We start from the raw sequence: 26,847 nt of genomic DNA on the forward strand, positions 1-26,847 counted from the left end.
AGTAGAGTTTCCTGTTCTATACAGTAGGTCTCTATTAGTTATTGCTTTTATATACAGTAGTGTGTATATGTCAGTACCAATCTTTTGTCTCTCCTTCCCCTTACACCCTAGTAGTCATAAGTTTCTTTTCTACATCTGTAACTCTGTTATTTTGCAGATAAGTTCACCTGTACCCTTTTTAAATTTTTTGTACCCTTTTTTTAGATTCCATATATAGGTGTTATCATATTTGTCTTTCCCTGTCTGGCTTTCTTCACTCAGTATGACAATCCCTAGGTCCATCCGTGTTGCTGCAAGTGGCATTATTTCACTCTTTTTAGTGGCTGAGTAATATTCCGTCATATATTTATACCACATCTTCTTTATCCATTACTCTGTAGATGGGCATTTAGGTCACTTCCATGTCCTGAGTATTGTAAATAATGGTGCAGTGAATGGTCATGTATCTTTTTGAATTACGGTTTTCTCTGGAGAGATACCCAGGAGTGGGATTGCTGGATTATATTGTAGCTCTGTTTTTAATTTTTTAAGGAGCCTCCATACTGTTCTCCATAGTGTCTATACTAGTTTACATTCCCACCAACACTGCAGGAAGATTCCCTTTTCTCCACGGCCTCTCCAACATTTATTGTTTATAAATTTTTTGATGATGGCCCTTCTAACTGGTATGAGGTGCTATCTCATTGTAGTTTTGATATGCATTTCTTTAATAATTAATGATGTTGAGCATCTTTTCATATGCTTTTTGGCCATCTGTATGTCTTCTTTGAAGAAATATCTGTTTAGATCTTCGTCTACTCTTTGATTGGGTTGTTTTTTGACGTTGAGCTTCATGAGCTGTTTGTGTATTTTTGGAAAGATTAATCCATACTGGCACAAAAACAAATACAGATCAATGGAACAGGATAGAAATTCCAGAGATAAACCCACACACCTAATCTGTTGCAAAGGAGGCAAGAATATACAATGGAGAAAAGACAGTCTCTTAAATAAGTGATGCTGAGAAAACTGGGCAGCTCCATATAAAAGAATGAAATTAGAACACTCCCTAACACCATCCGCAAAACTAAACTCAAAATGGATTAAAGACCTAAATGTATGAGGCCAGATACTATAAAACTATTAGAGGAAAATGCAAGCAGGACACTCCGTGACGCAAATCACAGCAAGATCTTTCTCAATCTACATCCTTGAGTAATGAAAATAAAAGCAAAAATTAACAAATGGGACCGAATCAAACGTAAAAGCTTTTGCACAGTAAAGGAAACCATAACCAAAATGAAAAGTCAACCCTCAGAATGGAAGAAAATATTTGCAAACAAAATGATCAGTTTTTTGACGTTTTTTGTATGGTCAGTTATATTGATTTTCCAACTGTTGAACCAATGCTGCCTTCCTGGAATAAGCTCCACTTGGTCTTGATGTGTTCTTTTTTAAATATAATGTTAGATTGGATTTGCTAATAGTTTGTTTAAGAATATTTGTGGCTGTGTCCATGGTCACAGATATTGGCCTCTGGTTTTCTTTTCCTGTTAGGGTAATGCTTATTGCATAGAATGAATTGGAAAATACACTTCCTTTTTACATCTTCTAGTAGAGTTTTTGTTGCTCAGTTGGTGTTATTTTTTTGTTAAATGTTTGGTAGAGTTCACCAGTGAAGTCATCTGGGGCTGGAATTTTTTTTATGAGAAGGCTTTTAATTATAAACTCAATTTCTTTAATAGATAATAGAATTCTTCAGGTTATCTATTATTTCCTGAGCTTTGGTAGTTTATGTCTTTGAAGAAATTGTGTTTCATCTAAGTTGTTGCAATTATTGGCCTAAAATCATTCATTATGTCATTCATATTATCCTTTTAACATCTGTAAATTCTAAAATGATGTCATATTTCTCATTCTTGATATCTGTAATTAGCATCTTCTCTCTTTTCCTGTCAGTGGCTGTAAGCTGATCAGTTTTATTGACCTCAAAGAACTAGCTTTTGGTTTCATTAATTTTTCTCTATTTTTTCTGTTTTCTGTTTCATTTATTAATTTTCTGATCTTTATCACTTCCGTTCTTCTACTTACTTTGAGTTTCATTGGCTATTTCTTTTCTAGTTTCCAAAGGTTGAAAGCTGAGGTTATTGATTTAGACCTTTATTCTGGTCTAATATAAACAGTTAATGCTATAAATTACCTTCTAAGTGCTGCCTTAGTGACAATCCACAAATTTTTATATATTGTGTTTTCATTTTAATTCAGTTATATTTTTCAATGTGACTTGACTCCAGTGAAAACCCATGGATTGTTTAGAAGTATGCTATTTATTTTACAAACATTTGTAGATTTCCAGAGAATTTTTTTCAGATAACTTTTTTATTAATTTAATTTCTGTTTCAGTCTATGATCATAAGTTTGTATGAATCCTTTTAAATATGCTAAGGCTTGTTGTATGGACTAGAGTATTGTCTTTCTTGATAAATGTTCCCTGTATACCTGAGTGGAATGTGTATTTTGCTGATGTAAGGTCAAGTGTTCTATAAACGTCAATCAGGTCAGATAGATTAATACTGTTAAATATCCTATTTATAAATATTCTAAATATCCTAAATATAAATATTTTCTGTCTACCTGTCCTGTCAATTATTTGAGAGCCTTCATTGAAAACTTTGACTATAATTATGGATTTGTTCATTTCTCCTTGCAGTTCTGTAAGTTTTTCCTTCTGGTACTAGGTGCATAAACATTCAGGATTGTTATGTCATCATAATAAATTGATTCCTTTATCATCATGAAATAACCTTCTGGCACTAACTCTTTGCTCTGAAATCTGTTTTGTCCATTATTTTTTAAATTAGTTTTTATTGGAGTATAGTTGTTTTAAAGTACTGTGTTAGTTTCTACTGTACTGCAAAGTGAATCAGCTATACATATACACATATCCCCTCCTTTTTGTATTTCCTTTGCATTTAGGTCACCACAGAGCACTGAGTAGAGTTCCCTGAGCTATACAATAGCGTCTCATTGCTTATCTATTGTATACATAGTATCAATAGTGTATGTATGTCAATCCCAAGTTAGATCATTGAAAAAGCAAAAGAGCTACAGAAAAACATCTACTTCTGCTTTATTGACTATGCCAAAGCCTTTGACTGTGTGGACCACAACAAACTCTGGAAAATTCTGAAAGAGATAGGAATACCAGACCACATTACCTGCCTCCTGAGAAATCTGTATGCAGGTCAGGAAGCAACAGTTAGAACTGGACATGGAACAACAGACTGGCTCCAGATAGGGAAAGGAGTATGTCAAGGCTGGATATTGTCACCCTGCTTATTTAACTTATGCAGAGTACATCTTGAGAAACACTGGGCTGGATGAAGCACAAGCTGGAAGCAAGATTGCTGGGAGAAATATCAATAACCTCAGATATGTAGATGACACCACCCTTATGGCAGAAAGCAAAGAAGAACTGAAGAGCCTCTTGATGAAAGTGAAAGAAGAGAGTGAAAAAGTTGGCTTAAAACTCAGCATTCAGAAAACTAAGATCATGGCATCTGGTCCCATCAATTAATGGCAAATAGATGGGGAAACAGTGGAAACAGTGACAGACTTTATTTTGGGGGGCTCCAAAATCACCGCAGATGTTGACTGCAGCCATGAAAGTAAAAGACGCTTGCTCCTAGGAAGAAAAGTTATGACCAACCTAGATAGAATATTAAAAAGCAGAGACATTACTTTGCCAACAAAGGTCCATCTAGTCAAGGCTATGGTCATGTATGGATGTGAGAGTTGGACCTTAAAGAAAGCTGAGTCCCGAAGAATCGATGCTTTTGATCTGTGGTGTTGGAGAAGACTCTTGAGAGTCCCTTGGACTGCAAGGAGATCCAACCAGTCCATCCTAAAGTAAATCAGTCTTGAATATTCATTGGAAGGACTGATGATGAAGCTGAAACTCCAATACTTTGACCACCTGATACAAAGAACTGACTCATTTGAAAAGACCCTGTTGCTGAGAAAGAGTGAAGGCGGGAGGAGAAGGGGACAACAGAGGATAGATAGTTGGATGGCATCACCAACTTAATGGACATGAGTTTGAGTAAACTCTGGGAGTTGGTGATGGACAGGAAGGCCTGGAGTGCTGTAGTCCATGGTGTCACAAAGAGTCAGACATGACTGAGCGACTGAACTGAACTGTCAATCCCAATTTCTCACTTCATACAACCCCCCACTTTGCTACCTTGGTGTTTATTTTTTTGTTCTCTGCATCTCTGTCTCTACTTCTGTTTTGCAAATAAGATCATCTATATAATTTTTCTAGATTCCACATATATTCAGTAATATGCAATTGTTTTTCTGAATTACTTCACTAATATGACAGTCTCTAGGTCCATCCACATCTCTACAAATGACCCAATTTCATTCTTTTTTATGGCTGACTAATATTTGATAGTCTGTATATACCAAATCTCTTTATCCATTCCTCTGTTGATGGACATTTAGGTTGCTTCCATGTCCTGACTGTTGTAAATTGTGCTGCAGGGGTGCATGTATCCTTTTGAATTATGGTTTTCTCTGGGTATGTGCCCAGTAGTGGAATTGCTGGGTCATATGATAGTTTTTAGTTTTTTAAGGAACCTCCATACTGTTCTCCATAGTGGCTGTGTCAATTTGCATTCCTACCAGCAATGCAAGAGGATTCCCCTTTCTCAAGAGGCAGGTTGGGTGGTCTGGTATTCCCATCTCTTTCAGAATTTTCCACAGTTTATTGTGATCCACACAGTCAAAGGCTTTGGCATAGTCAATAAAGCAGAAATAGATATTTTTCTGGAATTCTCTTGCTTTTTTGATGATCCAGTGGATGTTGGCAATTTGATCTCTGGTTCCTCTGCCTTTTCTAAATCCAGCTTGAACATCTGGAAGTTCACAGTTAACATATTATGGAAGCCTGACTTGGAGAATTTTGAGCATTACTTTGCTAGCGAGTGAGATGAGTGCAGTTCTGTTCTTTTAAGTTTAATTAGGTCCTATTTGTTCTTTTTTTTTTTTAATTCTAGGAAGTGGTTCAAAAAAGACCCTACTGTGAATTATGTCAATGAGTGTTCTGCTTATGTTTTCCTCTAAGAGGTTTATAGTGTCTAGTCTTACATTTAGGTCTTTAATCCATTTTTAGTTTATTTCTGTGCATGGTATTAGGAAGTATTCTATTTCATTCTTTTATACATAGCTGTCCAGTTTTCCCAGCACCACTTATTGAAGAGGCTATCTTTTCTCCACTGTATATTCTTGCTTCCTTTATCACAGATTAGGTGACCATAAGTGCATGGATTTATCTCTGGACTTTCTGTCTTGTTCCATTGCTGTACATTTCTGTTTTGTGACAGTACCATACTGTCTTGATGACTGTAGCTTTGTAACATAATCTGACATCAGGGAATCTGATCTCTCCAGCTTCAGTTTTCATTCTCAAGATTGCGTTGGATATTCAGGGTCTTTTCTGTTTCCATACAAACTGTAAAATTTTCCTACCTAGTCCTGTGGAAAATGTTGTAATTTGATAGCGATTGCATTGAATCTGTAGATTGCTTTGGGTAGTATAGTCATTTTCACAATATTGATTCTTCTGATCAAAGAACATGATATATCTCTTTTATCTGTTTGTATCATCTTTGATTTCTTTCAGCAATATCTTACAGTTTTCTGTGTACAGGTCTTTTGCTTCCTTAGGTAGATTTATTCTTAGGTTATTTTATTCTTTTTGTTGCAATGGTAAATGGGATTGTTTCCTTAATTTCTCTTTCTGATCTTTCATTGTTAGTGTTTAGGAATGCAAGAGATTTCTCTGTGTTAATTTTGTATCATGCAGCTTTACTAAATTCATTGATTTGCGCTAGTAGTTTTCTGGTGGTATATTTAGGGTTTTCTGTGTATAGTATCAGGTCATCTGCAAACAGTGAACGTTTTACTTCTGTTCCAGTTTGTACTTTTATTTGTTTGTTCTCTGATTGCTGTATCTAGGACTTCCGTGACTATGTTGAATAATAGTGGTGAGATTGTACACCTTTGTCTTGTTCCTGATCTTAGAGGAAATCTTTTTAGTTTTTCACTATTGAGAATAATGTTTGCTGTGGGTTTGTTGTATATACCCTTTATTATGTTGTGGTAGGTTCCCTCTATGCCCACTTTCTGGAGAATTTTTATCATAAATTGGTATTGAATTTTGATGAAAGCTTTTTCTTCATCTATTGTGGTGATCATATGGTTTTTATTCTTCAGTTTGTTAATATGGTGTATCACATTGATTGATTTGCATATATTTAAGAATCCTTGCCTCCCAGGGATAAATCCCACTTGATCGTGGTGTATGATCCTTATAGTGTGTTGTCACATTTGGTTTGCTAGTACTTTGTTGAGAACTTTTGAATTTATGTTTACCTGTTTTGTGTGATATTAATATAACCACTCCGGTTTTCTTTTGATAACCTCTGCCAGAGTGTATATTATCCTATCATTGTCTTTTAACCAGTTTTGGCTTTATTTTTAAAGTATGTTTTTTGTTAGTTGTGTATAGCTAAAAGTCGCTTTCTTTAATTCAGTCTGTCTCTGTCTTTTAAATGGATCCTCTAGACCATTTATATTTTAACGTGATTGTTGATATGGCTAGGTTTAAATTTAACATCTTGTTATTTGTCTTCTGTTTGTCTTTTCTGGTCTTTGTTGCCATTTTTCTTTTTTCTGCTTTCTTTTGGGTTAATTCAATGTTTTATCATTATGTTTATCTCATTCTTTGGCTTATTAGCTATAACTTTTTCTTTTGTTATTTTAGTTGTTACTTAAGGTCTATAGTACATATATTTAACTTACCATGGTCTACCTTTAAGGCATATAATGAAATGTAATATAATTTTTTTTACTCTGTTCTGTATTATATGTACCAAATTATATTTATCCCATTCATTATTGATTAAATTTAGAATATTTTACTCTTATAAAAAATTGTTGTGTGAATATATTTGTATGTTTTTATTCACTTTTGCAGGTATATCCATGGAATAAATTCAAAGAGGTGAACTGCTCAGTTGGGCATTTTTCTGACTTTCAAGTCTTCCTTAACAGTTTAGCTATTTAGGTGACTTTTGAAAATTAATAAGATATTAGTGCTCTTAAAATGAATTCCAAAGTCATTGTGGTGTAATAACCATAGATAGCTATTATCTTTGATAAGAGTATCTCATGTTTAATTGTCTCCTTGTTTTTCAGCTTTGCAGGCAATTTTCAGTTTGGAGTATTTATTAACGACTGAAGAGCAAAATGAGAATAATGTATCTACAAAGAGAACTTCAGGTGTCATGCTTTTCTGTTTGGCTGCCCAGTTTGCTTTAGAGGTAATTCTTATGTAGCCACTTATGAGATTTTTACCTCTTTTCCATTTTCAGAGACTATTATGATGGAATCATCATCAGTTAGGCACAGGAGAGGTTTTTCTTTACCATCTATTTTGCCTCATTATTTTCACACCAAATTTGGTTGTAGAATTGTTTTATTTCTCTTCATCTTTTTATAATTTAAAGTAAATAAAACAAAGTGAAGTTAGATATTTGTTCTTAAAACAATAGGAAAATACACATAGCAAAACATTAACTTTTAATAGAAACTTGAGATTTAAAATGCTCTACTATGCAAAAAAAAATATTTATTTGGAGACGTGTCTATCTCCTTGGTTTGCAAAAAAAAAGTTTGAACCTTAATGGACCTTTCTAGTTGATAACCAAAAAACAACTTTAGTTTGGAAGCAATAATAACTTGTACCTCCTTTTTTTATTGGCAAAATTCTGGTCTTAGTAATACATAGGATTAGGAAAAGCATTTTAACAACTGTCAAGTATATTATCAACAATATACAATCTGGCCACAGTTGTCTCTTCTACTTTATCTCATATTACTCCCCTGTATCATCATCATAGTGATATAAGCCACTATTACCTTAGGCACAGGGTCTAGAATAGCAGACACATAAGACTTCTATAACTCCAAGCACATTCAGTGTTTCTCAAACAGGCCAATCACATTCCTTTTTCCCTGTCTTATTGACACCATTCTATTTTTTAAGAAATGTTCTTATTTAAATGTTACCTTAAGATTTTTTTCCACTGTACAGATTTCCCAAATCAATTCTAGTTCTCAGTGCTCTCCTCCTACTCTGAATTGCAGTCATTTTTAATGTGTATACTACTTATTTGGTCTATATTTTATATACTGCCTTATATTGCTAATGCATGGATTGTCTGTCCAACTTGACTTACAAGATCCTTGAGTGTTGAGATCCTTTAATGGACCAGAACCTGGTGGTCTGGAGTTGATGATAAGAAAGTAAAAGAGAGAGAGAGGCTGATATTCCCTGGTTTACGCAGAAAACCAGTGAAGTCCTTGACACAGGGCTTGTGTTGCTCACGAAGGCACTGGGCGCCCTCTCCAGGGGGTGAAGGCACAGTGCGCCTTCTTGAGAGGGTCTTAGAAGCCTGGGCAGGAGAGTGAGCATGAGAGTTTCTGTGCTCCAGAGAATTAGCCAGAGAGAGAGAGAAAGACACGGGGACCCAAGCTCTGATGGAGCAAAGGTGTTTTATTCAACATAGTGTGGGTATATATAGTGTCTTACAAGGTAGCTTTGTTCAGCAAAGATAAAGATCAAAAGTCTAGACTTACAAACTATGAAGGAAACATAAGGCAATCTATATCAAAGAGAGAGGGTTGTAAATAATCACTTTTACCTTATGGTTCATAAAAAGGAAGAGGGTCGTAAATAGTTACTTATTATTGTATGGAAAAACTAACGAAGGAAATGCATGCATTCCTCAGCCCTGGGAGCGGTTTGCCACCCCTCTTAATTCCTGAATATTTGGGAATTAATAAGGAACAGAAGATTCATGACAGATCCAAAACAGCACACAGGAAGCCTCCTGTTAAATGCTTCCTGACACTTGAGGACTGTATTTCTGGTACCCAGTCCAGTATCTTGCTCAAAGTAATAGCTGAATATAGTTTTGAATGATATGTGTTTTGATGTTAATGAATAGGATAATAAAACTCCTGGAAGAGGAAAAATATTTGGCAGATGTGGATACAGGATGTGTTTGTGCAGAAAATGAGAAAAAAATCTGTAATGGGGAACCCAAAAACAAATATATTTTTAAAGGAAGGTTTATACAGTTATATCTGATGGAAAGCAGAAGAAAGGTGGTGGAAGAATTATGGAACTATATTTCTGAAAAGCAAATAATTGTAATAGAAGAGAAAGAATCGGGGGGAAGAAACCCAAAGTAGTTTGAATTAGAAGATGGAAGGAAGTATGGATGAGCCAAGCCCAGGAAATTGAATATATTTCTACAAAAGAACAAGGATGGAATCCAGTCTTCACTTAGTGTAATCGCTTTGCAAAAGGCATTTCAAGTGCTAATGAGACTGTCATTCATTCAGCAGATATTTATTGAGTAGCTACTATGTGCCTACCATTGTTCTGGGCTCTTGGTATAAGTAAGTAAACAAAACATTGATATGCCTTCTTGGAGCTAACATTCAAGCAGGAGGAAAGAAAATATTAATAAGCATAATAAATAAGAAATGACATAATATGTTAGAAGTTGATAGCAATATAGAAAAAATAGAGCAGTCTTAATAGAGCAGATCAGGGATGGGAATGGGCTGAAATGGGTGTGAGTTATTTTTTTCAAATAGAGTGATGAGGATAGGTCTCATCAAGAAGATGACATTGTATGAAGACTTGAAATTGGTGAGGGAGTTAGCCCTGTAGATGGGGAAGTGAAGAGGAGCAGTATTCCAGGCAGAGGTAACACCAATTCAAAGTCTGTAAGGTAGGAACCAGGAGTAGCAAGGAAGCCAGTATGGCTAGAGTGAATAAAGGGTGGGATTAATGAGAGATCAAGTCAGAGAGGTAATAGAGAGTCTGGATTATATAGATCCTTATAGACTAGTGAAAGTACTTTGACTTTTACTCTGAATGACATTGGAGTGTCGTGACATGATTTGACTTTTATTTAACAGAAATACTCTTGGGTGTTATACTGAGACTAGGCCAGAAAAGAAGAGCCAAGGTGGAAGCAAGGATACCTAATAGGAAATTTTTAAAGTAATCTAGAGAAAAGATTAAGGTGACTCAGATAAGGGAGATAACAGTGGAGGTAAATGATAAGAGAATTTGCTGACAGATGAAGGGTATAAGAGAAAGAGACTGGGTCATCAAAAAGAGTTGCCATCAACTGAACTAGGAGAAGCTGCAAATAGAGCAGAGTTGGGAGGACAGTTAGGAGTGCAATTTGGACATGATGCATTTGAGATGTCTGTTAGACTATCCAAATGGAGATCCGAGTAGTCAGTTGATACAGCTCTGGAGTTCTGAAAGAGGTCGGGGCTGAAGAGAAAGGTTTACTGCTGCTGCTGCTAAGTTACTTCAGTCATGTCCGACTGTGCAACCCCATAGATGGCAGCCCACCAGGCTCCCCCATCCCTGGGATTCTCCAGGCAAGAACACTGGAGTGGGTTGCCATTTCCTTCTCCAATGCATGAAAGTGAAAAGTGAAAGTAAAGTTGCTCAGTCGTGTCTGACCCTTAGCATGGACTGCAGCCTAGCAGGCTCCTCCATCCATGGGATTTTCCAGGCAAGAGTACTGGAGTGGGGTGCCATTGCCTTCTCCGAATATATAGATGATATATAAAGCTATTAGACTGGGATACCATCACCAAGGAAGGGAGTATAAATGAAATAGAGAAGATGACCAGAGACTGAGCCTGGAGCTCTCAAATATTAATGGTTTGCAGAAAAGCAGAGGAACCAGTAACTGTTCAGAGGAACTGTGGTATTAGAGAAGATTCTTGAGAGTCCCTTGGACTGCAGGTAGATCCAACCAGTCCATCCTAAAGGAAGTCAGTCTTGAATATTCATTGGAAGGACTGATGTTGAAGCTGAAGCTCCAGTACTTTGGCCACCTGATGCGAAGAACTGACTAATTTGAAAAGACTCTGATGCTGGGAAAGATTGAAGGCAGGAGGAGAAGGGGATGACAGAGGATGAGATGGTTGGATGGCATCACTGACTCAATGGACATGAGTTTGGGTAAACTCCAGGAGTTGGTGATGGACAGGGAGGCCTGGCGTGCTACAGTCCATGGGGTCACAAAGAGTCGGACACTACTGAGTGACTGAACTGAACTGAGAGGAACCAATAAAAGGGTAATTAATGAAAGAGAACAACCCATGAGGTAGGAGAAAACAAGGATGGTGTGGTGTCTTAGAAGGCAGCTGTGTTTCAAGGAGGAAAGAGTGATTATGTTGATTGTTGCTGATATGTCAAATACCATGAGGACTGAGAATTGACCATTGGAATTTATAATATGTTGGTCGTTGGTGAGTTTGACGAGCAGTTTGGGTCGAGGTAGGACAAATGCCTGATTACAGTAGGCTCAAGAGAGAATTGAAGGAAAGAAATTGTATGCAATAAGTATAGTCAATTCTGTAGAAACGTTTACTACAAAGGGAAGAAAGGAAGTTGGGCAAGAAAAATAAAAGAGGTTGGGTAGTAGTTGGTGAGAGAAGTAGGATAAAGAGGCTTGTTTATTTGCTTGAAATGGGATGAATGAGAATGCTTATATACTGATAGGAATGACCCAGTTAGAGAACAAAAGTTGGCAATGTTACAAAAATGAAAGTTGTTAGACTAATGTCATTAAACAGTAATGGACACAAGTGTGTAATTTTGGGGATTGGCTCTAGGAAGAAAAGCTGGCTTAAAACTCAGCATTCAAAAAAAATAAGATTATGGCATCCAGTCCCATCACTTCATGATGGATAGAAGGGGAAAATGTAGAAATAGTGACAGATTTTATTTTCTTGGGCTCCAAAGAAACTGTGGATGCTAACTGCAGCCATGAAATTAAAAGACACTTTCTCTTTGGAAGAAAAGCTACGACAAACCTAGATTGTGTATTAAAAAGCAGAGACATCACTTTTCCAATGAAGGTCTATATAGTCAAAGCTGTGGTTTTTCCAGTAGTCATGTATGCTTCACTTTTCTCAATGAAGTGGTAAACAAGGTCATCACCCGAGAGTAAGAATAGGAGAGGAGGTGTTGGAGACTTGAGAAAAGAGGACAAGATGTCAACTAATCATCCAGAAAATCAGAAAAGTGAATGGCAAGGGTATGTGGTATGCTTGCCTTGTAGCAGTAAGGTCCATTTGATGAAATTTTAAAATAAATAGTTGTATAGGTTTTTATCTGGCTAGTTTCAGCTGCATGGATACAGGCACAAAAGTGACTAGAAAGTTGAATTTAACCAGGCTTGGGTTTGCTGACATGACTTAGTGACTGAACAACAACAACATACTTTTGCCAGATGAACACAACGAAGCAAAAGAGGGGCGGGAAAATCAAGAAATAAGGAAATGGTTATAATGAATCCCCATGGAATTTAAACTAGATACAGAGGAGGACTTCAAAGAGATTAGGAATGGTGAAATGTTAGTAGTGTCAATGTATTGGTGATCTTAATGCAGTGGAAGAATTGCTGGAGTGATAAAAGGAGTGAATTAGAAAGGTTTGTTGTTTATAGTCAAAAAAGAGTTGTATCCAACTCTTGCCACCCCATGGACTGTAGCCCACCAGGTTCCTCTCACCATGGAACTTCCCAGGCAAGAATACTGGAGTGGGATCATCTTGACCCAGGGATCAATCCTGTGTCTCCTGCGTTGGCAGGTGGATTTTTTTACCACTGAGCCATTTGGGAAACCCTTATGTGGATTAGGGTGCTGGAAATGAGGGTGATCTCAGAGTCTGGGGTTCTTTTGGTTACTGCTGATAAACAGGAATAAAGAGCACAGTAAGATTAGTCCTAGTGGAGTTAAGGCAGTGTTGGCAAGGCTATGAGTGTTTGTGGATAGAGAGGAGTGGCTTTCTGGGGCCAATATGAACCTGTTTAGTAAAAAGTTTTTCAGTGAGTAATCCTTCTACCATCTTGCAGCAACTCTTAGTTTGAGAATGCAAACAGACAAGTTTAGATTTTTTTTTCTTGTCCTTAATGGGCAGGAATATAGACAGTATTTTATAAGTATCATTTTGAAATGTAATTTAACATATCATATTTATCCTTTTTAGAATGGCCAACAAGTCGTAGCAGTAAAAGCTTTGGAAAATTTAGCTAAATATTCGGAAGAGCCGCCACAAGTTCTTACAGCTTTAAAGTAAGTAATCCACATCCTGTGGATGTAAAAGCATTTCCTCTATACATGTTACTCTTGGTCTATAAATTTTGCCGTAATAGTACTGATGGCTTCAGGCTGAAACAATGCCTACAATACCAAGTGGGGTTTTTTTCCCCAGCTTTATTGAGATATAACTGACAAATGGTGGTATTTTGTAAGTTTAAGGTATGTAACTTGGTGATTTAATACACATGCATATTATGAAATGGTTAGCACAAGAAGATTACATCCATCACCTCACAAAATACTACACTGTATGTGGTGAGAACATTTTAAGATTTACTCTCTTAGCAACCTTCATGTATATAATACAGTGTGGTTAACTACAGTCACCATGCTGTACATTAGATCTCTGGGCTGTATTCAATTTGTAACTGGAAGTTTATACCCTTTGACCAGCATCTCTCCATTTTGTCCACCCACAGGCCCTAACAAACATCATTCTACTCTGTTTCTGTGTGTTTGGATTTCTTCCTTTTTTTGTTATTTCTTGCTTGCTTTCTTTTTTTTTTTTAGAGATTCCACATATAAGGGAGATAATCCAGTACTTGTCTTTCTTTGTCTGACTTACTTCACTTAGTATGATGCCTTCAAGGTCTGTCCATGTTGTCACAAAAGACAGGACTTTTCTTTTATCTAGTTAAATAATATTCCTGTGTGTGTGTGTGCAAGTACACATATTACATTTTTTTATTCCTCCATTGATGGACACTTAAGGCTGTCTCCATGTCTTAGCTATTGCAAATAATGCTATAGTGAACATGGGGGTGCAGATATTTCTTCAAGACACTGATTTCCTTTCTTTCAGATACATAACCCAAAGTTGGGTTGGTGAATTGTATAGCAGTTTTATTTTTAATTTCTGAGGAACCTCCATGCTCTTTTTCCACAGTGGCATTCCCGTCAACAATGCACGAGGGTTTCCTTTTTTCTATAAAAAAAAACTTATCTCTTTTTTTTGGATAATAGCCATTCTAACAGGTGTGAGGTGATATTTCACTGTGGTTTTGACTTGCATTTCCCTGATGATTATAATGTTGAGCATCTTTTCATGTACCTGTTGGCCATTTGGATGTCTTCTTTGGAAAAATATCTCTACAGGGCTTCTTCCCATGTTAAAATAAGATTGTATTTTGCAGTTGAGCTGTAGGAGTTCCTTATATATTTTAGATATTAACCACTTATCATATATATTATTTGAAGATATTTTCTTCCATTCTATTAGTTGCCTTTTCATTTTTTTGATAGTTTCCTTTGCCATGCACAAAATTTTTACTGTGATTTAGCCCCACTTACTCATTTTAATTCATTTTTGCTTTTGTTGCTTGTGCTTTGGGTATCATATCCAAAAAGTCATTATCAAGGAATTTTTCCCTGTGTTTTCTTCCAGGAGTTTTATGCTTCTACGTTTTTTTGTTTTTTGTTGGTTTTTTTTTTCTTTTTTAAAAATTTATTTGTTTTTTAATTGGTTTTAAGTCTTGTATTTAAGTCTTTAATCCATTTTGATCTATGTCTTCTGTGTAGTGAGAGATAAAGGTCCAGTTTCATTCTTTTGTGTGTGGATATCAATTTTCTCAGTACCACTTATTGACAAAGATTTTATTTCCTCTATTAAGTATTCATGTCTCCCTTGTCAAATATTGGTTGATGATATATAGGTGAGTTTATTTCTGGGCTCTCTATTCTATTCCATTGGTCTATGTGACTATTCTTAGGCCAGTACCATGCTGTTTTAATAACTATAGCTTTGTAGTATAGTTTGAAAACAAATGTGATGGCTCTAACTTTCTTCTTCTTTTTCAAGCTTGCTTTGGTTGTTCAGGGTCTTTTGTGGTTCCATACGAATTTCAGGATTTTTTTCTTTTATTTCTGTGAAAAATGCTATTGGAAATTTGGTAAGAATGCTTAAAGTAAAAAAACAAACAAAAAAAAGAACATATCAGTTAAACCTGATCTTTTCTTTATCTCTTTCTATGAAGGAAAATGATTTATCAAAAGGGAACTTTTACATACAATAATCAGGCAGAGGAGGCTGAGGTAATGGTAGAGAATATGCCAGTGGAAAAACTGGAAACCAGAAGGGTTCTGTAGTGATTATCCTGTTGGCCAACTGTACTTGAGTCCACTCTTCTGAAGGGAAATGGAATCACAGATATAATAATATCAGAAGGAGTCTTGAGATACTTGCATATGTTTAGTCAGATAAATATCTAAAATCATCCAGGATGATTGATAGTGTTTTTTATTTTTAAAGATTTTTAAGGTTTGAAACTTAACAAAATACCTTATTTTGTCCATTTGTCATCATGCTGCCAGATCCCTTCAAAAAGTACTCATCCTAGTTTATATGGAACCCAAAGGCCAGTTCCAGGTTCCTTTATAGAAAGAAAAATATAAAAGACTTGTACATTATGCCTAATGTTCCAACAGGTGATTTGGGGCAATGATATAAACTGTGGAACTATTTAAGAATATCTAATAAGCAGTGCTTTTGTTTTAAAATTATTTTACTAAATTACTCTTCCAAAATTACTAAGTTGGTATGTTTTCATTGCAACCATTAAGACATACAAAGACTTACAAATAAAATAATTAATCTCCTTTTCCTCTCTCTTTTCTTACTTCCACCCCCTGGGGTAATCAAGATTACTAACTTGATTTCTTTCTAAGCATCATTTTTTTTTATTACTTTATCATACAGGTGTTTGTTTCGTCTTTGTCTTCCAAGAATTTCTCAAATGCCAGAATCTGAAAACAAGTAAGTTATAATTCAACAGAAATGATGTATTCACCATTAGAAAAAAAATAGAAAAACTTCCACTAGAAATGTAATATTGAGAAATATATAGTATAATGGGTAAGGGCAGTATAGACTCTGGGGCTAGTCTTCCTGGATTTATATTTTGGCTCTGCCACTTATTAGATATGTAGCCTGGGCCTCTGTTTGCTCATCTGTAGAATGGGTGTAATAATAGTACCTACCCTATGAGGTTACTGTGATGACTTGATGAATAAATAAGTGTAAAACACTTAGAATATTGCCAGACCCTTACCATGCCCTCAGTAACATTAGCTATGATTTCATTATGATATTGCATCTGTTTTTCCCATTTATTTATTTATGGCTGTGCTGGGTCCTCGTTGCTACATGCAGGCTTTCTCCAGTTGCAGTGAGCGGGGGCTACTCTCTAATTGTGGTGCAAGGGCTTCTCATTGCGGTGGCTTCTCTTGTTGTAGAGTACAGACTCTATATTATAAGCTTCAGTAGTTGTGTCTCATGGGCTCTAGAGCACAGGCTCAGTAGTTGTGGCACGTGGGTCTAGTTGCTCCTGTGGCATGTGGAATCTCACCAGACCAAGGATCAAACTTATGTCCCCTGCTTTGGCAGGCAGATTCTTAACCATGGACCATCAGGGAAGTCTGTTTTTCCCTTTCTTAACAGGAGACTTACATATAGATGTATCTCTTACTTTCCCACAGAAACATAAATAACCTGATTTTTGTTGATTCCGATTTTCTATCACCTCAGCTGGGAGTATTCAGATATCTTTCTGCTCACAGTTTCTGTGGCATATGATATCAAGAACTTAACAATTTGTGGAAGAATTAGGTCAGCCATTTTTCATTCACAAAATTCATTTACTCCTAATAATTTAAAAGAAAACTATTCAAGATCTTGAGTAGGGATGACTTTCAGAGAAATATCACTCATCTCTATTGTCTCTGCTTGAACAAAAAGTCTATAATAGTGTACCACTACTTCATTTTTGCTTTGTATGTTTGTACCTGGAGGTATAGTATTTTTTCAGCTAAATTCATTGGGAACCGTCTGTAACTGAGGTAATATTATATTGATGACATAACTTTTTTTATAATACAAATTCTACCCATACATGTATGGTTAAGTTTTGCCTCTTCTTTACAGGTTCTATGAATCCATTTGAAGGGCACTTAAACTTAAAAAAAAAAAGTATTGAGATAATTGGAATTTGAATAATGATCAAATATTTGATGATATTAAGAAATTATTGGAACTTCCCTGGTGGTACTTGGCTAAGACTCCACACTTCTAATGCAGGGGTCCTGGTTTGATCACTGGTCAGGAAACTAAATCCTACATGCCACATCTAAAAGATCCCACATGCTACAACTAAGACCCAGCACAGCCAAATAAATAATTTAAAAAATTTTTTTAAAGTATTATCTTTAAAGCATATAATGGTAATATAGTTATGATTTTTAAAGAATCCTTTTATCTTATAGACACACCCTAAAATATTTATGGATGAAATTATGTGATGTCTGGAATTTGCTTCAAAATAATATAGCTAGGTGGAAGTATCACTGAAATAAGATTGATGATGAATTAATAATTATTGAAGCTAAGCCATGGATACCTGGGGGTTCATTCATCTGTTAACACATGTAAACTTCTTTGAAATTTTCAACAATGAAAAGTTAAAGAATAAAATAGGAAACTCAGAGACTAAACCTTGATAGCTAATAGAACATAAAAGCTTCTTGAAGGCTAAAAAGGGCTATTTATATTGATCTTTGTATCTCTGAAACCTAGGACAGTATCAGATACGTAATAGTCACTCAATTTGTTTAAATGACTAAATATCAGTTCTTTATAAGAAGATCTTATATTGGACTTAAAGGGTGCTTCATACTCCATGTAATTGCAATGCAGTCAAATCCCACTCATTAAAACTAATTTGAAGATAGGGAAAAAGAAAGGCATCTTGTTTGAATTAAGGACAAACTTAAATTACGGAATATTTTTAAAATATGCCTTTATTGTTTTCATGTAAATACAGTAATAAAGAACATCCAAAAAAATAAAGAACATCTACTAGCCCACGAATGGTTCAACCAGAGCAGCTACACTTCTGTCTCTTCTTGTATATTAGAGTTTTATAAAATTTTATCTGAAACACAGGTTCTGGTTTCCCCTCTTCAAAAAAAAAAAGTTGAAAATCACAGAGATCAGTACCTGCTCTCAAATTCTACGACCCTGTAATATAAAACTTTATCAGTCATTGAAATCCTTTGCTTAGGTGTAGAGGGGGAAGAGAGAAAAAAATACGAGGACATTGGGGCTGAGGAACAGTATCCTATAATGGGGAAGAACAGTGTAAAATGATAGATTTGCACCTTGAGCAACAAACTTCACAATTTTGCATTTTCTTTGAGAAGCTCTCAGGTACAAATAGAGTCTCTTTTTGATACTTTTCTGAAGTAAAGCTTTGGAACAGCAGGAAAATACTCTTTTCTTTACTTTTTAGAAGGCAAGAAATGGATAGAATTTTGGCTTACTTCAATACAGGTAAATATCTCCTTGATTATTTTCACTCATTCATCTTGCCTCTATCCTCTATCAATATATAAATTCTCCAAGTATATTGAGCACACTGCCTCAGGCTTCATGTTTGAGTTAAGCTTCATGTTTTTACTAACATTTGTCACAGCAGTATATCTAGTTTCTTTATTCACAAGCAGAGAAAAGTTTGCTGTCACTAGCATTCATCTCCAAATGTGATTTCAGCTCTGTTTTTATTACAGTTTTTAAAAAGACATTTCTGTTTTTTCCTTCCTCCCTCCCTACCTGCCTTCCATCTCTGTTTCCACTTGATTCTAACCTAGAAAATGAACAGGTAAAAAAGGATCAAAACAAAAACACTCTGAACCCCACTAATTTTCATGATCTCTGCATCAAATTCAGATTGCTTACTCTGTTATTTTGAGGCTGTCCATCGATCTATCTGGACTTCCCTGGTGGCTCAGACGGTAAAGCGTCTGTCTACATTGCGGTAGACCCGGGTTCAATCCCTGGGTCAGGAAGATCCCCTGGAGAAGGAAATGGCAATCCACTCCAGGACTATTGCCTGGAAAATCCCATGGACAGAGGAGCCTGGTAGGCTATAGTCCACAGGGTCACAAAGAGTCGGACACGACTGAGCGACTTCACTATAGTCACTATCCATCTATCCAAGTCTATGTCACCTCCTCTGTATACCAATAATTCCTGCCTGCCCACTTCATTCAGCTAACTTCCTAGCTCCATTGAATTTCTTTTTCCAACTCCATGCTTTCTTTCTTGGTGTTGCTTTTGCCTAATAGGTCTTCTGATTTCTACTGCCCATGCCTGGTGGCTCAGTGGTAAAGAATCTGCCTGCAGTGCAGGAGATGTGGGTTCAATCCCTGGGTCAGGAATATCCCTCAGAGAAGGAAATGGCAACCCACTCCAGTATTCTTGGCTAGGAAATCCCATGGACAGAGGAGCCTGGTGGGCTACGGTCCATGGGGTCACAAAAGAGTTGGGTATGACTTAGCGACTAAATAACAACAATGTACCAATTTCCTTAAGTCTAAAATACACCAAAAACTCCATATCCTAGGAATTCTATCCCATTTATTGCAGTAGTTCACTTCTACACCTCAAATATCTGTCAACAGGTTGTTAAATGTAACAAAGCAGTTTAGAAACCACAGCTTTTCAAAAGAGGAATGTTTACTGTTGGCATTCTTCTCTCTCAGAAGGGCACAAGAGTATGTAATAAATGTTTTCTGATGATCACAACAGATTTTGGTTCTGTACTTTGCTTGCTTAGGAGTTCAGTAAATAAATATTATGCTAACCTATCAGTATCTTTCCAATCCTCAATCTCCATTTCAGTATTTTAAATGATTATTTCTATTTTTTTCCTTACACATAAATCATATCTTTCTATCTCAGGTAGTGAATGATTGCTCTAATTAAAAATCTCTCCAAAGATGTGTTTGTTCTCCAGAGTTTGAATTAACAGTTTATAAGAGCTTGGTAATGCTTTTTGTCATTTTAATTGTTTTGGTATGCACTCATGCACACACACTGAAAAAGGACTTTCTAAATCCAGGCTCATGTCTGACTGTTTTTAAAGCAGGATTAACAACTTTGTTAGAGTATAAAGTAAAAGACCTCAATATCAGATTTTCTTGTTTGATGCAGCACTCCTGAACCTTACTCAGTTATTTGAAGGAGAAACCTGGACTTTAGCCTCTAAGATTAACGAAGCTCATTGGTTTCGAAAAACAGGTAAAAGGAAATTGTGTGGCTAAGCGAAACATTGTGGGGTGATAGAATCAGACAGATTAAAATTCTAGCTCTTAAATTTATAGCTATGGGTAAAAGGATAACTTGCTTAATCTCAGTTTTACTGTTTAATCTCAGTTTTACTATAAAAAATGGGGAACCTGGGACATACCATGCACTCACTGTTAGTTTTCTTCATTTTCTATTGAAATGAATCTAAGAATAAAATAATGAATTAGAACTGCAGGTCTCCAAGGTTATGTTCCTAAACTTGTTCTAGAATGCCCAATTTATCTCTAAATGTGAATCCTGAAAAATAAACTATATGCAACAATATGAATGAATCACAACAAAATGAATGTTGAGCAAAAGAAGCCAGATGTTATGTATATACTGCATGGATCCATTTATATATAGTAAGAAACAAAAAGCCAGCAAACTAATTTACAGTCTTAGAACTCAGGATAGTGGTTACCCTTGAAGGGAGTAGTACTTGAAGAGGGTAGGTGGGATTGCTTCTGGGTTTCTGGTAATGATAAAGATCTTTGATCTGGATTGGTTACATGGATATTATATACTTGATGAAAATTCATCACGTTATACGGTTATGAGTTATGCAATTTACTTTATGCAGATTCTATTTATAAAATTTACACTCCAGTGATAAGTAAGCAAGAGCAATTAAGCATCAGTGTTATAAGGTTAACTGGTTCTTCATGAACCTTTTTCTGTTTTATGGGGTTTACTGGGTCTCTAGGAGAAAAGGGAATAAATACAACAATCTGGTTTCTGGGAAACTTATGTGTATAATGGAAAATAGAAAACATTTAAATTACAGAAAGATTTAATGACTTTGATGTTTTAGAAGTTCAAAAAGTTATTTCTCAATACTTGTTTCACTGAATTTTAATTTTGATTTTTCAAGATAAAGATCATGCTGAATGTTGCCTAATGGGGATGTCCACAGCTCTATGAAAGATGTGAATCTTTCCATCAGTTTTCCTGAACGTTGAGTCTAATATACCTGATCTTTGCTTAATTTTAACTTTCTTTCAATGTGATACTCATTTTTTAGATGGATTCGTGTCAACTAAGAATTTATTGTATATCCCTGATTTTAAAAAAAATTCAACACTATTGCCATTAGTCATTGTCCTAGAATTAAAGATTGGAAGTAATAGAAGTCTCTAAGTTTACCTGGAAAAAATTTCTCTAAAAACCTAAAGTTAGCTTTTTTTAACCCTTGAGAAACCCCACATTAGTATGTTAATATTAAGGATGTGGAGATTATAAATCTGTGGAGATTATAATGGTACAGAATAAACAGTGAATTTTCATAATTATGTTATTTTATGTTAATGTTCAGCTTGGAACTTGGCTGTGCAGTGTGAGAAAGATCCACTGTCAATGAGAGAATTTTTTGTACTTTCTTACAAGGTAAGTCTCTTCTAACAGGTATCTCATGTATGAACCACAACAAGGATATGACCCTATGGCTATAGTCAAGGACTAAGTATAGAGTGAGATTGGCTTTTAATCTAGGAACTCTTAATATACGTTTAAGCAGGAATGACCTAAGGAGAATTTGCTCCCTAGAGGATATAATATGAGAACATGAGGTAGATCTCCCCATACCACAGTATCACAAACAACCATCCTGGAGTGTAAAGTTCTACCATAAGAGACTTACTCTTTTATCTTTGAAGGAATTTCAGTCTCTCAAAGTCCTATATAAAAATCTAACTATTTTTAGAAGGAAATACTCTAAGAAGTTGTAAATTACCAAAACATTAGGAACGGTTCTGGATATAAGTCTGTAGGAATATAGAATAGGTATTTGGGGACAACAGGAGGTTAAAAGGATGCTAAGAAGTTTAGATCTGCTTTATAACTTTTCTGAGAGCAAGCTCTATGTATAAGGATTTGAGTTTGTTTTGCAATTATAAGCACTTAAAAATAGTCATTAGCCTGCAAGGTAGAGGTTAAATGACAGGCAAAGGAACAAGCATTGATGAGAGGATGAAAGGGGAGGTGGTAAAGAATATCCCTCATACACATTCAGGAGTATGAAATCTGTTATGTTGACATAGATCAAATGTTTTAGAACTGGAAAAGACTATATAGGTAATCTAGCACAACTCCTTCACCTTATATATGAGTTACCTGAGATGTCGAGATTGAGTATCTTGAAATGCTATTTAGTTAAGTGATGGTGATGATTATGATCACTAAATATTTGGGGAGCATAAGAAATAATGTTTGAAAATTTAAGTATAATTGCCATTTAATGAGGTAAATCAGTTTTAGTTTTGACATTTATGATAGCACTAGTAGAATTCCATGTTAGAATCCTAAGTAGCCTAGAATTTTATTGTAGTACAATGCTGGGAGGTTATTTTTTGAGGTTAATTTGTGCTTTTATTTGCCAGCATAACTTGGCTAGAGTGGCCTACAAACTTTGTTAATCTTGTGTGTAATATGTATACACACATGAAAGGGAAACAAAAGTTTTGCCAAAAATGTCTACCCTGAGTGTTAATTCTTTTTTTTTTTTTTTTGACTTTTTAGACCAGTTTTAGGTTTACAACAAAATTGACAGGTACAGAAATTTCCCATATATCCCCTTCCCACACATGCATAGCCATTATTAACTAAGTGGTACCTTTTTTAAAAAAACCAAGAACGAAATGCATTGACACATCATAATTACCAAAGTCCACAGTTCACCATAGGGTTTGCTTTAATAAGTGAGAGTAGTGTTGCATATTCTGTGGGTTTAGACAAAAGTACAATGACATATATCCATCATTATAATGTGATACACAGTATTTCACTGCTCATAAAACTTCTGTACCCTGTGTATTCATCTCCCCTCTCCCCCCAAACTCCTGGCAACTGTTGATCTTTTTATGGTCTCCATAGTTTTATGTTTTCCAGAATGGCATGCTGTTGCAATCTATTTTTTCTTTTTCTTTCCTTGGAAAGAGAGGTTCAAAGCCTTTATAAGACCACCCATGGCCCACTCATGTGTGTACCTCACCAGCTCTAGGTGGCAAACTTCTCTATTAAATACTGTAGGTTTTCTTCCAGTATTGAGCCCTACTGGTCCTACCAGCAACCATGTGGAGCTACAGAGAGACATGTGTTTGGGTATTTGTTCATAGAAAGGCCACAAGTTTTGTGCCCCTTGTCACAATGAACCCAGATTCCTGTTGGGTGTGTTATAAACAGAGGACTCATTTCTTCAGGCCCCCTACTCTAAGCACACCCCATGGGAGTTTTTTTCTAAAGCTAGAGTACAAGGTTTAATGATGAAGTTATCCTAATGCCTGTCAAGATTTGACATTGTCTCTTTCAGCCATGAACAATATAGGTACTAATTGCAGCTCTATTCAATGCAAAGGGAAAATCTATTTGCCAGGGGAAAAATCACTTAGAAATTACAACATAAGCCAAGAAGTAAATCACTAGATAAAGATACAGGGCCAAATGACAGTACTTGTCACTGGGAAAGAGGAAAATTCTGAAGAAATGAAGCTTTTTAATCTCTCAAAAAGTGCTAAAAAATAGAAAGTAATATAACATTAAAACCATAAATCAGTGTTATAGCCGATATCATCGTTAAGGTGAGATGTGGTTTTCCAGCTGAATTTTGTCATTCAGACAGGATGTTGCTGATTTTCATTCTGATTGTTTGTGTTCACCTGGCAGAATTCTCCCTATTCATTGATGTTCTGGTTATTTCTTATCAGATGTCCCTGTTTTGTCCTTCTGATCAAGTAATTCTGATTGCACAGAAAACATGTCTACTCATGGCAGCTGCAGTTGATCTACAGCAAGGGAGAAGAGCTTCAACAGCTTTTGAACAGGTAACGTGCAACCTTCAAAGAAAATGCAAGCATTCAGTGTGCTGTTTGGTATGTTTGCCTTCCTTCATGCAATTCTTTTTGATTCTCTTTTTAGAATTTTTTCCTCCATTCTGGCGATATCTTGATTTCAAAGATTTGTAATTCCTTTCTAAGGAAAGGTAATATTTGGCTTAGCCTCTTCTTTTAAAATGCCCCTTGCCACGGACCGCTCTTTGTGAATCTGCTTTTAAATATTCTTTATCTTCATCATCTCCTTGTGATCACAGGTCCATAGGTTGTTCTACTTCTGTTTCCTTTCACACATTCTCTAAGGAAACACATTTACTTCCACAGCATTTTTTTTCCCATTTGGCTGTGTTGGGTCTTAGCTGCAACATACAGGATCTTTCGTTGAGGTGCATGGACTCTCTAGGTGTGGCATGCACTTCAGTAGTTGTGGCACACGGACTTAGTCGCTCTTCAGCATTTGGGAACTCAGTTCCCCAAGGAGGGATCAAACCACACCCCCTGCATTGCAGGGCAAATTCTTAACCACTGGACCACCAGGGAAGTTCCACTTCCACAGTTTTGTTAGCCATCTGGAATTATTTAGCTGACTTGTTTATTGTCACAGACTGGTTCCAAATTGGGAAAGGAGTACATCAAGCTGTATATTGTCACCCTGATATTTCATTTATATACAGAGTACATCATGCGAAATGCTGGGCTGGATGAAGCACAAGCTAGAATCAAGATTGCCGGGAGAGGTATCAGTAACCTCAGCTGCCTGCAGTGAGGGAGATCTGGGTTCGATCCCTGCGTTGGAAAGATCCCCTGGAGAAGGAAATGTCAACCCACTCCAGTACTCTTGCCTGGAAAATTCCATGGGCAGAGGAGCCTGGTAGGCGGTCCATGGGATTGCAAAGAGTCCCACACGACTGAGGCAACTTAACTTCAGATACACAGATGACATCACCCTTATGGCAGAAAGTGAAGAACTAAACAGCCTCTTGATGAAAGTGAAAAAAGAGAGTGAAAAAGTTGGCTTAAAACTCAACATTCAAAAAACTAAGATCATGGCATCCAGTCCCATCACTTCATGACAGGTAGATAGGGAAACAATGGAAACAGTGACAGACTTTATTTTCTTGGGCTCCAAAATCACTGCAGATGGTGACTGCGGTCATGAAATTAAAAGACGCTTGCTCCTTGGAAGAAAAGCTATGATCAACCTAGATAGCATTTTAAAAAGCAGAGACATTACTTTGCCAACAAAGGTCCATCTAGTCCAAGCTATGGATTTTCCAGTAGTCATGTATGGATGTGAGAGTTGGACTGTAAAGAAAGCTGAGCACCAAAGAATTGATACTTTTGAACTGTGGTGTTGGAGAAAACTCTTTTGAGAGTCCCTTGGAGAGCAAGGGGATCCCACCAGTCAATCCTACAGGAAATCAGTGCTGAATATCCGTTGGAAGGACTGATGCTGAAGCTGAAACTCTAACCCTGATGCTGAGAAAGATTGAAAGCAGGAGAAGAGGACGACAGAGGATGAGATGGTTGGATGGCATCACCAACTCGGTGGACATGGGTTTGGGCAGGCTCAGGGAGTTGGTGATGGACAGGGAAGCTTGGCATGCTGCAGTCCATGGGGTCACAAAGAGTCGGACATGACTAACTGAACTGAACTATTTATTGTCACTCAATTGCATTTGCTTTCTTTGACCCACATTCTTGAATATTTTATCATTCAGTTCAGTTCAGTCACTCTTTGTGACCCCATGGACTGCAGCATGCCAGGGTTCCCAGCAAGCAGGGTGACAATATACAGCCTTGACGTACTCCTTTTCCTATTTGGAACCAGTCTGTTGTTCCATGTCCAGTTCTAACTGTTGTTTCCTGACCTGCATACAGGTTTCTCAAGAGGCAGGACAGGTGGTCTGGTATTCCCATCTCTTTCAGAATTTTCCACAGCTTATTGTGATCCACATTAACTCAGTTTTAACAACAAGAAAACAAAATACCTACTTTTGCCTGAATCCCACTCTCAGCTTAAACTTTACACCTTTTAAGGAGATAGCAACATCAGTATCTCACTCTCCCGTATACCAGAGTATTCACTCATTTGTCTTTAGTTCTTTCCTTCCTTCTTTCAAGTTAGGAAATTTGTCACCAAATTGGACTTCTAGCATGTTTGTATGATTTTAACTTCTGGATCTCTCTGGTTTTTTTCTCTTACCTAGCCAAAGAAAACTTCCTAATTTTCCATACTTGCCAGCTTCTTTTCTTTCCAATTGGTCCAAAATCCTTCTTGCTGCTTAATTCTGTTCCTTCTGTTAATATGTTCTTTTATATGATTCTTCACATCTGAAACAAGCTATCAATACATCTCTGTCAACATATTTTCTTTCCTTTCTTTTCCATTGTTGAGTTCAACTCAAAAAAACATGTGAGTACCAAGTACTCTGCTAGTTACTAGAGATAAAGGATATAAAGCCCTTGTTCTGAGTAGTAAAGGGACCTCTTTTTAGAAACTTTTCCATAGTAAAAGAAGATGAAAAAAAATCTACAAGCCTCAGAGCAAAACCAAAACAACCGTTTTGGCTTCTTTATAAGTAAGGGTGTTGTCAAACTGAAATTCATTCCAAACAAACTGAAATGTCAGGGTTTGGAGCA

At 36.3% G+C, this 26,847-nt stretch overlaps 1 protein-coding gene and 1 non-coding gene across 3 annotated transcripts in view; one reads left to right on the forward strand and one right to left on the reverse strand.

The window, feature by feature from the left end:
* TEX11 (testis expressed 11) overlaps positions 1-26,847 on the forward strand; it is a 203,776-nt gene that overhangs the window by 122,638 nt on the left and 54,291 nt on the right. For both annotated transcript variants that reach the window (XM_061409806.1, XM_061409807.1), the window contains exons 18-24: positions 7,243-7,367; positions 13,145-13,230; positions 15,953-16,009; positions 18,540-18,580; positions 20,243-20,329; positions 21,693-21,763; positions 24,079-24,195. In XM_061409806.1, the coding sequence (XP_061265790.1) occupies positions 7,243-7,367; positions 13,145-13,230; positions 15,953-16,009; positions 18,540-18,580; positions 20,243-20,329; positions 21,693-21,763; positions 24,079-24,195 (584 nt within the window). The remainder of the gene's footprint in view (positions 1-7,242; positions 7,368-13,144; positions 13,231-15,952; positions 16,010-18,539; positions 18,581-20,242; positions 20,330-21,692; positions 21,764-24,078; positions 24,196-26,847) is intronic.
* LOC133243614 (small nucleolar RNA SNORA11) lies at positions 23,467-23,597 on the reverse strand. The gene has a single exon (XR_009735164.1). It is a non-coding gene; the product is annotated as a small nucleolar RNA SNORA11 (small nucleolar RNA).

The sequence above is a fragment of the Bos javanicus genome, chromosome X (genome assembly GCF_032452875.1).
Source record: "Bos javanicus breed banteng chromosome X, ARS-OSU_banteng_1.0, whole genome shotgun sequence".
Classification (NCBI taxonomy): Eukaryota; Metazoa; Chordata; class Mammalia; order Artiodactyla; family Bovidae; genus Bos; species Bos javanicus.